Source organism: Urocitellus parryii, chromosome 5 (genome assembly GCF_045843805.1).
Source record: "Urocitellus parryii isolate mUroPar1 chromosome 5, mUroPar1.hap1, whole genome shotgun sequence".
NCBI lineage: Eukaryota > Metazoa > Chordata > Mammalia > Rodentia > Sciuridae > Urocitellus > Urocitellus parryii.
Window position 1 is genome coordinate 58,914,615 of NC_135535.1, and position 15,511 is coordinate 58,930,125.

The 15,511-nt window shown below is 42.5% G+C and overlaps 1 protein-coding gene, 1 long non-coding RNA gene and 2 other non-coding genes across 4 annotated transcripts in view; 2 read left to right on the forward strand and 2 right to left on the reverse strand.

The window, feature by feature from the left end:
* Rnf41 (ring finger protein 41) overlaps positions 1-5,195 on the forward strand; it is a 24,234-nt gene extending 19,039 nt beyond the window's left edge. Inside the window, exons 4-7 of the mRNA XM_026398384.2 lie at positions 868-1,139; positions 2,386-2,521; positions 2,876-2,979; positions 3,807-5,195. Of these exons, the coding sequence (XP_026254169.1) occupies positions 868-1,139; positions 2,386-2,521; positions 2,876-2,979; positions 3,807-4,158 (864 nt within the window). The 3' untranslated portion in view covers positions 4,159-5,195. The remainder of the gene's footprint in view (positions 1-867; positions 1,140-2,385; positions 2,522-2,875; positions 2,980-3,806) is intronic.
* The window catches only part of LOC113189544 (uncharacterized), a 25,577-nt gene extending 10,150 nt beyond the window's left edge, over positions 1-15,427 (reverse strand). Inside the window, exons 1-3 of the long non-coding RNA XR_003301662.2 lie at positions 14,981-15,427; positions 13,793-13,834; positions 12,914-12,983 (exon numbers count right to left, since the gene is read on the reverse strand). This is a non-coding gene — a long non-coding RNA (uncharacterized LOC113189544). The remainder of the gene's footprint in view (positions 1-12,913; positions 12,984-13,792; positions 13,835-14,980) is intronic.
* On the forward strand, positions 1,994-2,128 carry LOC113189629 (small Cajal body-specific RNA 11). The gene has a single exon (XR_003301666.1).
* On the reverse strand, positions 14,768-14,849 carry Trnas-cga (transfer RNA serine (anticodon CGA)). Its single transcript has one exon. It is a non-coding gene; the product is annotated as a tRNA-Ser (tRNA).
* Positions 15,428-15,511: the final 84 nt, after the last annotated feature.

Genomic DNA, 15,511 nt, shown 5'->3' on the forward strand with positions numbered 1-15,511 from the left:
CTTATACTGATCCTCTACCAGTAAATCTTTTCTCCCTCTTCTCCAGATCTGTGATCTGAATCATCCTTCAAGATTCATATCAAATTTTGGCTTCTCCATAAATAATCTGCTATGATTGACCTAGTCTGGAAAGATCTCACCCTCCTCTGGTCTTTATTTATTTGCCAATTATTATATGTGCAATCCAGTTGACAATAATTGTCTTATGTCATCTCCTATTGTCCTGGAATGTTATTTATATCTCTTATTGTTATATAACTTTTTACTTGTTTGTCTTGTCTCACAACCTGTTTGGTTTTTTATTTTTATTTTTTGGAACCAGGGAATGAACCCAGCAGTGCTTAACCCTTGAGCCACATCCCAATCCCTTTTTTTTTTGTTTTATTTTGAGATAGGATCTCACTAAATTGCTGATGCTTTTGCCTTAGCCTCCCAAGTATCTGGGATCACAGGCGTGCACCACTATACCTATTGAGCAGTTTGTATTTTTTTTTTTTTTGTACGAAGGATTGATCTCAGGGGCACTCCACCACTGAGCCACATCCCCAGCCCTATTTTGTATTTTATTTAGAGACAGGGTCTCACTGAGTTGCTAAGCACCTTGCTTTTGCCGAGGCTGGCTTTGAACTCGAGATTATAGGCGTGCACCACTGCACCCGACTCCCATTTGTATTCTTGAGCACAGGAAATATATCTTAAGCCTGATCCCAAAATGCCTTGCCCATAGTAGATCTATAATTTGCTGTGACCCTAGGGACCTTTGGTTCTAGAAACTTTTCAAAGGCTCAATTGTTTTTGTAGTTATATCCAGGTTCTTAGCTCCTGCTAATTTCCTTGTGTCCCTCTTTCTCTGTTCTCTCTTCTTAGGCACCTCACTGTGAGCATGCTTTCTGCAACGCCTGCATCACCCAATGGTTCTCTCAGCAGCAGACGTGTCCAGTGGACCGTAGCGTTGTGACAGTTGCCCACCTGCGCCCAGTACCTCGGATCATGCGGAACATGTTGTCAAAGCTGCAGATTGCCTGTGACAACGCTGTGTTTGGCTGTAGTGCTGTTGTCCGTCTTGACAACCTCATGTCTCACCTCAGTGACTGTGAGCACAACCCAAAGCGGCCTGTGACCTGTGAACAGGGCTGCGGGTGAGATTCCTTCCCCTCAGCCCTACACTGATAAGGGGTTCTCATTTCTGTTCCTGCATCTGGATGCCCTGCCCACTTGCTAAGGAGGTTTTCTGTGCACGTAGGCACAGACATACCTGACCTTCTCAGTTCTCTGCCCCAAATCTCTCTTTCTTTCTTTCTTTTTTTTTTTTTTTAAAGAGAGAGGGAGAGAGAGAGAGAGAATTTTTTTTTAATATTTATTTTTTAGTTATCGGCGGACACAACATTTTTGTTTGTATGTGGTGCTGAGGATCGAACCTGGGCCGCACGCATGCCAGGCAAGCGCACTACCGCTTGAGCCACATCCCCAGCCCAAATCTCACTTTCTTGCTGCTTTCTAAGTATGATCTTTTTGTTTTTGTTTTAATAAGAGGACAGCAATTCAGCAATCTAGGTGATAACACTAAAAATTGATTTACTTTATTTTTCCCTTTCAGGCTCATAATGCTTTCTATTCGTCAGGCTGACTGTAATTTCCAGGCTTCTCTCTTCTGCCCTATTTTTTCTTTTTTTGAGGTAGAAATATTTGATTAAATGCTGATAGCAGGGGCAGTGAATCTAGGATTTCTCAGAATAAATAAGTGCACAGGCAGAATCTATAGGAGAAAAAAAACATATGATTGATAAAACACTCTTGTCTTTTCTTGTCCTGGCTTTTACCTTTCTTGCTTCCCTGTACTCAGTTTTTTGTTTTTTTTTTTAAAGAGAGAGAATGAGAGAGAGAGAATTTTTTTTAATATTTATTTTCCATTTCTTGGCGGACACAACATCGTTGTTTGTATGTGGTGCTGAGGATCGAACCCGGGCCGCACGCATGCCAGGCGAACGCGCTACCACTTGAGCCACATCCCCAGCCCCCCTGTACTCAGTTTTAACAGGGTGGTTTAGCAATGTACCTAGAAATCCCCCTCTCAGTTTAGGAGGGCCATACTAAGTAGGAGTGGCTATTAAAGGCACAAGAAAATAATAAAAAAAGAAAAGGAAAAAATCCTCATAGTACTATATCTTAAAGGATGAAAGAAATTCAGATAAAGTAGAGCAAAGGGGAAGGAAGAAGTCTAGGGGAAGAAAGTTAATGGAATAAACAAAGGAAGGCCTGAAATGAATGTTAGATATCTGGGGTAGGAGATATCCAACTCATCAATTTTCTGCCACTGAATAGGCCATTTGCCTACATGACCCATTGAAAGGGCCTGTTCTACTCTTTCCCCACTTTGGACTGCAGCCTGGAGATGCCCAAAGATGAGCTGCCAAACCACAACTGCATTAAGCACCTGCGCTCCGTGGTACAGCAGCAGCAGACACGTATTGCAGAGCTGGAGAAGACGTCAGCTGAACATAAACACCAGCTGGCAGAACAGGTAGGGCTCAGAGAACATGGGGTAGAACATTTGCCTTATATTCAAATAACTGCATGCCTGTGGGTGACAGACACCACTGTGAACACATGGATTTGTGGTTGTGCTTGTAAGCCCTGGTGAGTGGGTATTTGACTTCCTTTCATCCCTTCATGTCATTTATTCACCTAACATTTATCAAATGCCTTCTCTGTAAAGGCACTTTGCTAAGCATTGGGGAGACAGCTGGAAACGAGATAGTCCTATTCTTGTTTTCCTGAAGCTAACAGTCTCATGTTTCTCAGATCTTTCAGTTGCCTTGGTTCTCAGATCTTGTCTGCCTAAACTATCATCCCTGGTTCTCCTTCCCTCCAACAGAAGAGAGACATCCAGCTGTTAAAGGCATACATGCGTGCAATCCGCAGTGTCAACCCCAACCTTCAGAACCTGGAGGAGACGATTGAATACAACGAGATCCTAGAGTGAGTGTCACTCAGGATATGGAGTCAGACTCCACGTCCTGGCACCAAAGCCTGAAAGGAGGAATAACGGGAGTGGCAGAGGAGGGCAGTAAGAAAGTTGGGCCAGGGCCACTGCTTCTCAGATTTGGGTGAAGGACAAAGGCAGAGGAGAAGAGGATAACCCTCAATTCCAGGACAGGATCTCTTATTCATTTGGGTGGATGGACAGGGAATCCTGCCCAAGGATGCAGTTTTTCCAGAACTAGGTGAGTACCCCCAAGAACAAAGCCCTGTTTTAAAAGCTGTGGAGTCATAAGAGGGCCAAAAAGAAATAGAAGATATTGTCCCTGTCTTCAGGTAGCTTACAACCCAGAGAAGAAGAGGGAGAGTACAAATCCAGGAAAGTGATCTAAAATGCCGCAAAAACAAGTGAAGTCTAAGATCCCTTTCAGTTCTGGAGTGCTATACAGTTCATAGACTAAATGTAAGTGTGAATTGATATATATATAGGGCAATAGTGCCTAGCGGGGACACAGTATAGAGGAATCAATAAACATTTGTTGAGCACCTACTACTGCGTGCTTGGCACTATATGTGCTAAGCATTTGGGATTTCAAAGAAAATTCAAGGATAGTGTAGACTCATGGAATTTAATTGGTGAGTAACTTGTGGTGACTTGGATGTGATCATCTAGGGAAAGATTTGGGGTTTCTGAGCCAGTACTGGAAGGAGAAGGAAGAATAGAAGCTAGCTAACTGCAGAGTGGGTGGTCATTCCTCTTAAGAAAAAAAGCCAAAGTAGAGAAAGGTAATGAGCTGAAATGACCACCACCAACCCCTTCCACACAGGTGGGTGAACTCCCTGCAGCCGGCCAGAGTGACCCGCTGGGGAGGGATGATCTCGACCCCAGATGCTGTGCTCCAGGCTGTAATCAAGCGCTCCCTGGTGGAGAGTGGCTGCCCTGCCTCTATTGTCAACGAGCTGATTGAAAATGCCCACGAACGCAGCTGGCCCCAGGGTCTGGCCACACTAGAGACAAGACAGATGAACCGGCGCTACTATGAGAACTACGTGGCCAAGCGCATCCCTGGCAAGCAGGCTGTTGTTGTGATGGCCTGTGAAAATCAGCATATGGGTGATGACATGGTGCAGGAGCCAGGGCTTGTCATGATATTTGCTCATGGCGTGGAGGAGATATAGGAGAGTTCGACCAGCTATGAGGAAGAGATGGAAATCGGGAAAACCCCATCACTCCAGCAGCTGGGCCTTGAGTCGTCCTCCCCACTCTCCTTAATGCCTCGGCTTACACTTGAGCCACACATCTCCCTGCTGTTCTGGCACTGAAGGGCCCTGGAGCACTTTGCTCCGCCTTTCAGGGGAGAAACCCAGATTCCTGCCTTTTGCCATATTTCTTCCCCTAAAATGTCTGTTAATTCTCAGCATGGGTGGGAAAGTCCCCACCTATGTATTTTCCTGCCTAGGGTCCCTGGTTCCAGGTATTTTCAGAAAGCACAAAGAGATTTATTTTCCCTAGAGAATCAGGCTGGAATGAGGAATTGCTAATCATCCCTGTACTCTAAAACCAGGGAATCAGAGCAGGCTGGCCTGTTGATTCTAAGCAGCATTTATAGGGCAGCTCTGAGGAACAGACATCTAGAAGAAAAGGTAAGGGTGGATCTAAAACCCTAGAAGTAAATAAGCCAGTAATTGGCTGTCACTGATAGCCCTTAGGGGAAGACTGGACCTCTGTGCCAAGCACATCCCTGTTCAGCCCACCTTAAAGGTGCAGGCTCCTGCTGGGTCTGCAGGTGCACAGGTTGGAGTGCTGGAAATTTCCAGATGAGCTCTGTTTTCCACTTTTTCATAATTAGGGAATGACAGGGTTTGGGGTAGGGGTTTGACTGTTGAGGTTCATATGCTCAGCAAGAAGCTGCTCTCTGGCTTTTGCTGAAGTCAGGTAGATACTGCCTCTTGTGTCATGCCCATAATAGTTCCATACACCCCTCTCTAGACCTGTGATTGTAGTTAGTTATTTTGATAAATTTCCTTTGGCTGTTGTTTGTTTATATTTCACAAATCACATCTGTCCCCCTCCCCCCCTTTTTTTTTTAAAAAGAATGGCCTGGTTATGACTACCCCACTTGCTAGTCCAGCCACATTGTTGGCAATTTAATTTATTTACTTTTTTTTTTTTTAAGAAAGGAAAAAAGAAAAAATATCAACAAAACTTAAAAACTTTTCTTTTGTTGTTCGTATTGTGGGGGTTCTGGATAGGGTGGGACAGGGAGGAGTCTGTTTTATATTTTTCCTTTTCAGCACAACCTTTGGCTTTAACATAGGAGGAGCCAAGGGAGTCCTTGACTGAATTTATACCTGCTCTGACACTCCATAACCTATCTGAGATGAGGAGTTATTCCTCTACTCCCATGATGGATGTGACATACAACATCAATGCCTATGCCCCTGAAGAAATTTGCTTCCAGCCCTTTAGGGTCTTATTGTAAAACCCTGGATTTAGAATATTAATTTTGAAGGCATCCATCTGCTGGGTGCAATGAAGCACATCTGTAGTCTTAGCTACTTAAAAAACTAAGGAAGGAGGATGTCAAGTTCATGGCCAGCCTCTGCAACTTAGCAAGACCCTGTCTCAAAATAAAAAATATATATATATATATATATAAGGGTTGGAGATTTGGCTCAGTGGTAGAATACCCTGGGTTCAGTCTCTAGTGCCAAGAAAAAAATGGGGGAGTGGTGTGCATCTCCTTCTCAAGTTTCCCTGGAGCTGTATAGCTGGGTTCTAAGCCTCACCAGGCAAGGGGTAAGAATTATCTCGTGTCTCCAAGAACAGGCTGTGCTTTGCCTCACCCTTGTCCACTTAAGGATTTCAACTTCATTTTATGCTACCTGAGGCATTCCTTGATCCCTATGATTAGTGACTGACAGAATAAGTGAAGGGCAAGGTAGTAGGTGTGATTATTTTAATATGAAATATGTGGGAGTGGGGTTTGAGAAAAATCAAAGGGCTTCTCTCCACCATATAACAGCTTCTCTTTTTGGAATTGTATTCCAGGCCAACTTGCTATTGGTCTGGGTAGTCAAGTCATGGCATCACTTCAGTTGGGGAGGAGGGATACAGCTTGAGGGGAGTCGGGAACCAGCCATATTCTAGCTTTAGGACATGGTGCTCAGGAATTTGCAGACACTGCTATAATTATTAGTCTGGTTACATTTCCTTTTGCCCCTTCCTGCCTTACCAAGTTTCATAGTCTCCTGTCCTTAACCCTCAGGTGGAGCTGGAAAGCTCAGTTGAGGCTTCCCTACTTACCCTTTGCACTAGTGTCTCTGCAGGTTGCTGGTTGTGTTGTACATGCTCTTCCATTGTGTTGACTGCACTAATAATAAACCTTTCACTCAATCCTCTAAATTCTTAATTCACCATTACTTGGTAAAGTTTCTCATCTGTTTGGCTTTTTTTTCCCACTCTTAATTACCCTTCTCCTTGCTTTGTAAACCTTACCTTTACCTTAGATCTGATCTTTGTTTTGGAAGCTATCTATCTAGGAATAGTGTGTACTCTACATCTGCTTCGCTCTGTGTGCTCTCCTGCATCCTCCCCCTCCTCTTATTCTGTATCAGCCAAAGTTCTCTCCAGTGATCTGAACTGTGTTCTTTCTAAGGTGTGCCTTTACCCTAAATTCCATGTCTTCTCTGTGTTGCTAGGCTTGGGGTTACTTTTTGTAGAAGGTGCACACCTTTTCCCCCTATCCCACAAGCACCTTTGCTTTGAAATCTGGAATTTCATTGCAGGCAGAGAGGCCTCCACTCCCTGATACCTCCTAACCAAGAAAATAAATGTGAGGAAGGGAACCTGAAGCAACTATACCTGCTGTGGTCATCAAACGCTGATAGTCTTTTTCTAAGCATTTTCTGGCACCACCTTCTCCCCATCATGAGAAGGAACTCCCCACACAATTATATTTTAAGTTTGTTGAGCATTTGTCATGCAGCGAATGTAAGTCTAATAATATTCTAGAAACTGGTGAGTTGGAGTCAATACTTTGATATACATAAGGTATGATTAGAACATAATGATGGGCACATCACAACATAGAGCTTAAGAGTAATATTTGTACCCAAGTAATACTACTAGTCCTGTTTTCCCTGAAATTCCTCCAAAATTACTTTGAGAACCTGCTATTCATTCTTTGGAATGTTATGAATGGTACCATATCTTCTTCCTTTGGGGTAGAACTGTTTTTGGAAATATATTCATTGAATGTCTATCCTGCAAGATAACAGTGAAAATGGGAGGCTTGGGGTATTCATGTGGTAAAATGGCACTTACCTTCAAAGAACTTACTCCCTAATGGCAATGAATATATCATAAGATGCCTTATGATAAGAATGTATGGACAGAGGAAAATAAAACCAGTGGTTTTTTTTTTTTTTTTTTTTTTGTGGTATAAGAAATTGAACCCAGGAGTGCTTTACCATTTAGTCACATTCCCAGCCCTTTTTATTTTTTTTTAATTTTTGCTTAGAGCCCTCCTAAGTTGCTAAGGTTTGCCTTGAACTTGAAGTTGGAATCCTCCTGTCTCAGCTTCCCAAATTGCTGGGATTATAGGTGTGCATCACTGCACCTGGCCCAGTATACCTTCTTTATTTGAATTCCCAGAACAACCTTTTTTATATAATACTAATTTGTTCAAGAGATTAGGCCAGTTGTCCTGGAGAATTGTCTTTTCAATAGATTGACTGCTTTTATTTTGGCGGGATGGGGGGGTGGGACTGATAATTGAACCCAGGATTGTACCACTAAGCTACATTCCCAGCTTTTTCTATTTTTTTACTTATTTTTAATTTTTTTTTTGTAGTTTTAGGCTGAGATCATGCCTTTATTTTATTTGTTTATTTTTTATGTGGTGCTGAGGATCGAATGCAGTGCCTCACAGTGCCCTGCCATGGAGCTATAGCCCTGCCCCAAGCATTTTTTATTTTGAGACAGGGTCTTGCTAAATTGCTAATACTGGTCTTGAATTTGCTATCCTCCTGCCTCAGCCACCCACATTGCTGGGATTACCAGGGGTGTGTGCCACTGTGGCATTCCCCCCCAACCCCCCAGTGCTGGAGACTGACTCCAGGGCCACATGCCAGGCAAGGGCTCCACCACTGACTGGATGCTTTTACAGAGAGTACTTAAAATGATTCCTCTAATCCCTGTTTTAACAAACCCTAAAATCCCTAAACTTAACAAAATTAGAATCTTGAGAGATTCAAGCCAAACATTTCTGAGGGTAGAAGACATCACTGGAGAGTCTTTATATTTCTTAACATCAGAAGATATGCTCGATTTCGCCACCTTTAGTTTGATCTTTTCACTGTACAGTTGTAGGAAGATTTTTTTTTAAAGATGGCTAAATGAAAACTACATATCTTTTCTATTTAATTTTTTTTTAAGTTGTAGATGGACCTTTATTTTTATGTGGTGCTGAGGATCAAACTCAGTGCCTCATACATGCCAGGCAGGCGCTCTACCACTGAGCCACAACCCCAGCCCCCAAAAATACATACCTTGAGAGAAGACACCCGGCAGTGTAGGTCTGCCATACAAGAATAAGTACCAAATATTGCCAATTTTAATGATTTTTCAAAAAACTCTGGACATCCTAACATTTATGTAACATCTCACAACTTTTAAATCTTGGCTTGCTTTAAGAAAATGCTTCAAGGGGCTGGGGTTGTGGCTCATTGGTAGAGTGCTCACCTAGCATGCATGAGGCATTGGGTTCGATCCTCAGCACCACATAAATGTAAAATAAGGATATTGTGTCCACCTAAAACCAAGAATATTTAAAGAAAGAAAATGCTTCGAAACAAAAATGCTTAAAGGTCTAAAACATTGCAACCTGTTTTGAGATCACAATATAAAACAATTGAAGGGCTAGGTGCAGTGGCACATGCCTGTAATCCCATCAACATGGGTGACTGAGGCAGGAGGATTCAGTTTGAGGCCAGACTTGGCAATTTAGTGAGACTCTGTCTCAAAATAGAAAGGGCTGGGGATATAGCTCAGTGAAAGAGCACCCCTGGTTTCAATCCCCATTGCCAATAAAAACAAAACAGAGATAGCCAGATGCAGTGGTGCATGCCTATACTGTCAGCTATTCAGAAGATAGATGGAGGAGAATCCCAAGTTCAAAGCCATCTTCAGCAATTTAGTGAGATCTTGTCTTAAATACAAAGGACCCGGGGCTGGGGTTGTGGCTCAGTGGTAGAGCACTTGCCTACCATGTGTGAGGCACTGTGTTCAATTCTCAGCACCTCATATAAAGAAATAAAAATAAAGGTCCATTTACAACTAAAGAATATATATATATATAGACTCAGTGGTAGTGTGCCCCTGGGTTCAATCTCCAGTATCACAAAAAAAATTTTTATGGGCTGGGGTTGTGGCTCAGTGGTAGAGCACTTGCCCAGCACATGTGAGGCACTGAGTTCGGTCCTCAGGACCATGTAAGAATAAATAAATAAAGTCATTATGTCCATCTACAATTAAATATTTTTTTTAAAAAGTGAAGGAAAACAATAGGATATAATCTGGAGCATAATTTATCAAAGGATCTAATGAAAGGTTAGTAGAAATAATTTGAGGCCAGTTATAGAAGTTGCATTATAGGGGATTTTAATTTTACAGGTAAGTTTTTGAGAGGAGGAATGGCTTTTTTTTTTTTTCAACAATGGTATTTTTTTTTTTTTTGAGAGAGAGAGAGAGAGAGAATTTTAATATTTATTGTTTAGTTTTCGGCAGACACAACATCTTTATTTGTATGTGGTTCTGAGGATCGAACCCGGGCCGCACGCATGCCAGGCAAGCGCGCTACCGCTTGAGCGACATCCCCAGCCCGAGGAATGGCTTTCAACTGATTCTGGTGGTTGTGAGAAGAAAACAAATTGGTGTCAGCAATATTAACAAGCTTTCCAGTAATTTATGCAGAGAGGATAAGCCCTTGAAATATAGCAGGAAAGAAGGGACAAGAGACATTTGGGAAGAAAAAATAAATAAGGTCTTAACTGATTAGATTTTTCTCAACCCAACAATGAAACTGTATCTGTCATGTGCTAGACATGGTGCCAGGCATTTGAAGTATGTAAATAATTGAAAAATAAGATGTAATTTGCAGCTTACTAGGTAATGTAAACTTAAACAATAAGAAATGCAGTATAGTATGTTGCTAATAGATAGGGACTAAATATAACAGGACAAGAAAGGAGTCATCTGTCTATTTGAAGGACATGAAGGGGAAGGCTTCTCTGGAATCATGAGCTGAATTCTGAACCTGTCACATTTGGCATTAAAGAAAAGGGGTAGTGGGCAGATTGAGCATTTACTGTGAGACAGGCATTGTTCTAAATATTAGATATTAATTTAATAATCCCACTAACCCACCCATACTGGGTTGCTGCTCCATACTGGGGATTGAACCTGGAGCACTCTACCACTGAAGTACAATCCCGTTTTGAGACAGTCTTACTAAATTGCCAAGGCTAGCCTCAATTTGCCACCATCATGCCTCAAACTCCAAGTAGCTGGGGCTGCAGACATATCCCTGGCCCAACAACTTTTTAATTAAGAGGTTTTATCATCAACTCCATTTTTTATGTGGGGAAACTGAAGCAGAAGGCAAAGTTCACAGAGTTAATAATCAAAACTAGGATTTGAGCCCAGAAAAATCATTCTAGAACCTGAGCCTCTAACTATTACACATAAACAAAAATGAGTCAAAGATAAAAGACAGGTTTCTAGTATAAGTTGATGAGAACACGGTGCCATTAACCTGAATAGGGAGAAGAGGATGAGTAGTTTTGAGTTAATTTGGAGAACTGGGTTGGAAAACTGGGTTGGAAAATCCAGGAAATGGATCTGGAGTTTAAGAGCAAGAAATTAGAGCTAAGGACATGAATTGGGGAATTATCTGCCCAGAGGAGATCAAGAAATTCTAGTACTAGGAATCCCAGCAGTCATCTGGAACAAAACAGGCGATGCATTTGATAAGGTTGACTAATTTTTAAAAAATAATTCTGAAGTAATGAATCATTTTAAGATAGCTCATAAACTAGGCTGGGAAGGAATTTCAGAAATGTTTTCTGTCATTGCAACATCCCTGAAACAACTGTAGGTTGAGATCATTTCCACTCAAGTCCTAATTTTATTTGCTTTATAGGATAAACTTCAGGGGTTTATCCAAGCCTTTTAAAATTTAGAGTAAGTCAACAACTTGGAAGAGCACAATATTAAACAATTGCACATGAGATTTTCCCTCATTAGCAGCTTTTTTTTTTAATGCTGGAAAGCAATTTTGATTACAATCTAAGAATTTTTAAAAATATTTTTAGTTGTAGATGGATAAAATATATTTTTTATGTGGTGCTTAGGATAGAACTCAGTGCCTCACGTATGTGAGGCAAGCACTCTGCTGCTGAGCCCAGACCCAACCCCAATCTTAAGAATTTATACTTGAAAATATCACTATACAGTGGTAATAGCTCTGGCCTAATGTGGTAGCAAATATCTGTAATCCCAGCAAGTTGGAAAGCTGAGACAGGAGGATCACAATTTCAAGGCCAGCCTCTGCAACTCAGCAAGACCCTATCTCAAAATTTTTTAAAAAAGGGTCTGGGGGTATAGCTCAGTGGTAGAATGCCCTGGGTTCAATCTCCTGCATTTATCTCTCTCTCTCACACACATATACATATCTGTCCAATGGTTTCTATTAATGTCTAAAATAACTTTGGGAGGCAGAAACCAGATGACAAGGGATGAAGGTACTAGGGACTTTGGCAGGAAGTATGTATTTTATCTGAAAAAAAGTACAAAACAATTTGGTAATTTGAAATTGTCAAATGTAGGATTTTCTCTGTCATGAATTCATGAAGGAATGGTTACCTGGAGTATGAGAATTTGAAGGTGATGCAAAAATATTTATGGAAGGTTCTTTAGGAGGCTGAAATGAGTGGGATGGTAAGCCTAGTAGAGAAGGCAACTTCAGGGAAGATAAGCAAGGTCAAATACTAAAGTAGGAACTAAAGCACTGGGTGGAATATAAATATGTAAAAATGGTTTGGGGAGTGGGTCAGGTCATACAATATAAAACGGATAGATAGGACTTGCTGGGCTAGAAGGAAAAGGGTGAGAAGTTGGGGTGGCCTACAGAGATGGTAGAAATTTCAAATTATCTATTGTACATGAAGGTTACAAACCCTCACCCTCAGAAGTTAGAGGGAAAATAAATTTGAGAAGGGAAAAAGATCATCAAGTATTTAGCCACCTCTGCCACAGTCCCCTTCCTGGTCTAGAGCCTCCATTTTGTAAATCTTGAAGCCTTCTTCCCTTCACAACATGGTTGTTGGTTGCCCTCTGCTGGTCAATTTTGATTTTGGCTCTCCAGATATTTAAGCCTGAGGGTATATCCAAAATGGCAGGAAGTAGAAAACTGAGCCTGTTAGATTCTATTATTTCATTACATGTTTGATCACATCTGTGTATGAGATATTTTCTTGCAAAGAAACAAAATACACTGTTTTCCTAAGTCTCAAGAAATTTTTATATTACTGTAAAAAACACCAATTTGGTCAGGCATGGTGGTGAACTCCTGTGAACTCGGGAGGCTGAGGCAGGAGGATTGCAAGTTCCAAGCCAGCTTCAGCAATTTAGCAAGGCCCAAGCAACTTAGTGAGACACTGTCAAAATTAGAAATAAAATGCCCTGGGTTCAATCCCTACCCGCCCACCCACCCCCAAAAAGTAAAAATAAAAATTAAAGCCAAACAAGATTAAAATGTGTATACTGAGTGGCTTATTTTTGTCAAGAGTTTATATTCTACAGAGGAACAAAGACTTCATATAAGATTAGGGAGAGGGGCTGGGGATGTGCCTCAAGCGGTAGCGTGCTTGCCTGGTATGCGTGCGGCCCGGGTTCGATCCTCAGTACCACATACAAACAAAGATGTTGTGTCCGCCGAAACCTAAAAAATAAATATTAAAATTCTTTAAAAAAAAAAGATTAGGGAGAAGGATGTGTGCAGGTGGTCAGAGACTTTCTAAGAGAACCAACACTTAGATGGATACCGAGTAGATGAGGATGAGAAGGTTATTTAATGCAGAGAACAGCATATGAACAAGGTCAAATAACTATACTAGGAAACTAAAAGAATGCTGGTGGCTGTGAAAATTGAAGATTGACTCTGGGCACAGGGGCACATGCCTGAAATACTAGTGACTTGGGATGCTGAGCCAAGTTGGAGGTCCTGTACCCAAAATATTAAAGGGCTGGGGATGTGGCTCAGTGATAAAGCATCCGTAGTTTCAAAGCCTGCAACCGCAAAAATAAATAAAAAATAAAATGGAAGACTGTTGAGAGAAAAGGGTCAGATCATGCAACACAAAAAAACAGCCATGGCAAGACTTAAGGTCAGCTGCAGTGTGATTACTTTAGTATGGCTTACAAGTACCACTACTTCCCAACTGAAAGCTTTGCTAAGTGGTGGGCCCAACCTGAAACTCACCTTAGAGAAACATATTTAGAAAGCAAAATAAACAGAACTTGTTCTTAATTTTGTGGAAGCATGTTAAGATATTCCTTGCATCATACTCAGTGAATGGTAGTTGACAGACTGTTAGGTTCCAGCTGGAGTGATCTAGAGCATCAAGGAGGAGAGCCCAAAGGATAAGCAAGATTTTGGAGTGGTGAGAGTGATGCTGGGAAGTTCAGCTGAGTAGTGGTATGAGGGTGAAAAACTCTTAAGATATAAATGTGCACAAAGCTCTGACTTACCCTGAATTGCCTGCTCTTGTGATCCTTTTTGGAGAAGATGCACTGCACAAGAAATGTAGTACAAAAACAAGTATCTTAGATTAAGAACTAAGTGATGTTGAGTAAAGGAGAGCATAAGAACAGATGAATTCCCTAGTTTGGTTAACACAGAGAACAGTACCTGGTACACAACAAGCACTTTATAAAAAAATAAAATTATTTTCCAACTCCCTGGCTCCAGCTGCATCTGCAGTGTTTATGTTCCAATAGACCCCCTCCTATGTCCGCCTCAAGAAAATACTAATGAAAATGCCCTCTTTCTTGGGTCTTCAGTGGCCTCAGACTTTGAAGGTGTTACTTCCAGTTACAAAATTCAGAGGTGTAGCCGGCCTGGCGCAGGCCTGTAATCCACCAGGCCTGTAATCCGGGTGGCTCTAGAGGCTGAGACAGGAGGATCAAAGCCAGCCTAAGCAACTTGATGAGGCCCTTAGGCAACTCAAGAGACCTTGTCTCTTAAAAAAAAAAAAAAAAAAAAAAAAATAGGGCTGGGGATGTGGCTCAGAGGTCGAGTGCCCCTGAGTTCAATCCCTGGTACCAAAAAAAAAAAAAGGAAAGAAAGAAAGAGATAATTCAGAGATGCTCTATTTTCCTAGAAATTCCAGGTTTGATGATTATTGCACAAGCTCACATTCCCTGAAAAAATTCAACTCTTCTTCACTCAAATCCTTCCCCATCCCTTCAAAAGAATGAAACGTGTGTCAACATCTGCTAGCAAATCATAAGTTACAGAATTCTGAGGGTCTGGTATCCTAGCAGCCAATACAGCTCTGCATAATTAAGCTTTCCGAGATCTGGGACCACCCCAGTCCTCCCCAAGTGCAAAGATGTGACCTTTAGCCTCCCTTTATGGAGATGGAAAGGGAAGTGCTGGAAAGACACGTGCGAGTACAGGGGTTCCTCTTATATGCTATGAAGATGGAGGCGAAAAAAAGCCACCGTCACGAACAGGATTCGAACCTGTGCGGGGAAACCCCATTGGATTTCGAGTCCAACGCCTTAACCACTCGGCCACCGTGACTCCCAAAATCGCGCTTTGCCGCGCGCTTACAGAAAGGGTCCGCACGGAGACCGCGGACGGCGCTGGGCCGTGGAAAGCCGGGCCGCGGCCCACATGCACACACCTTGAGACTATCCCGCCTCGCTCCTTACCTCTCCGCTATGCCACTCAAAGGAAAAGAGTCGGGTGCACCGGCTGACCCGGCGGGAGTCTCCTGCTTGTGTGGGTGGATGAGGGGGTGTCTTAGGGAGCGCAAATCTACTTAGAATCGATGGCAAGGCCTTCGGACCAAGCAGTTGATGAAAGCGTCTGGGCCCTCACGGTGGCGGCTAAGGGGACTTCTCGGGTTAAGAAGTGGTAGGGACTGAGTGGAACAGGCGTGGCGGGTGAGGGAGACGAGGGAGTAAGCAGCACTTGGTAATGCATGCAGGGAAGGAATTTCTCGGGGAAAGGGGTTTGGAGTTCTTCGGGATAAAAGCTCCTCCGTGAGGTTAGGACCGTGCCAAGTGAAGACCACTCCGGGTTATAAGTTGGGGCCCCTTCAGGCGACGGGCTTCCTCCCTTACATAGGATAGAGGACTAGCACACTCGGGGATGAAAGGCAAAAAAAGAGGGAAAGGGCTCTTCGCGGCGAGTAAAGGGCGCTCTCAAGAAAGTGGCGCCCCCACCAGGAAGCAGCCGCC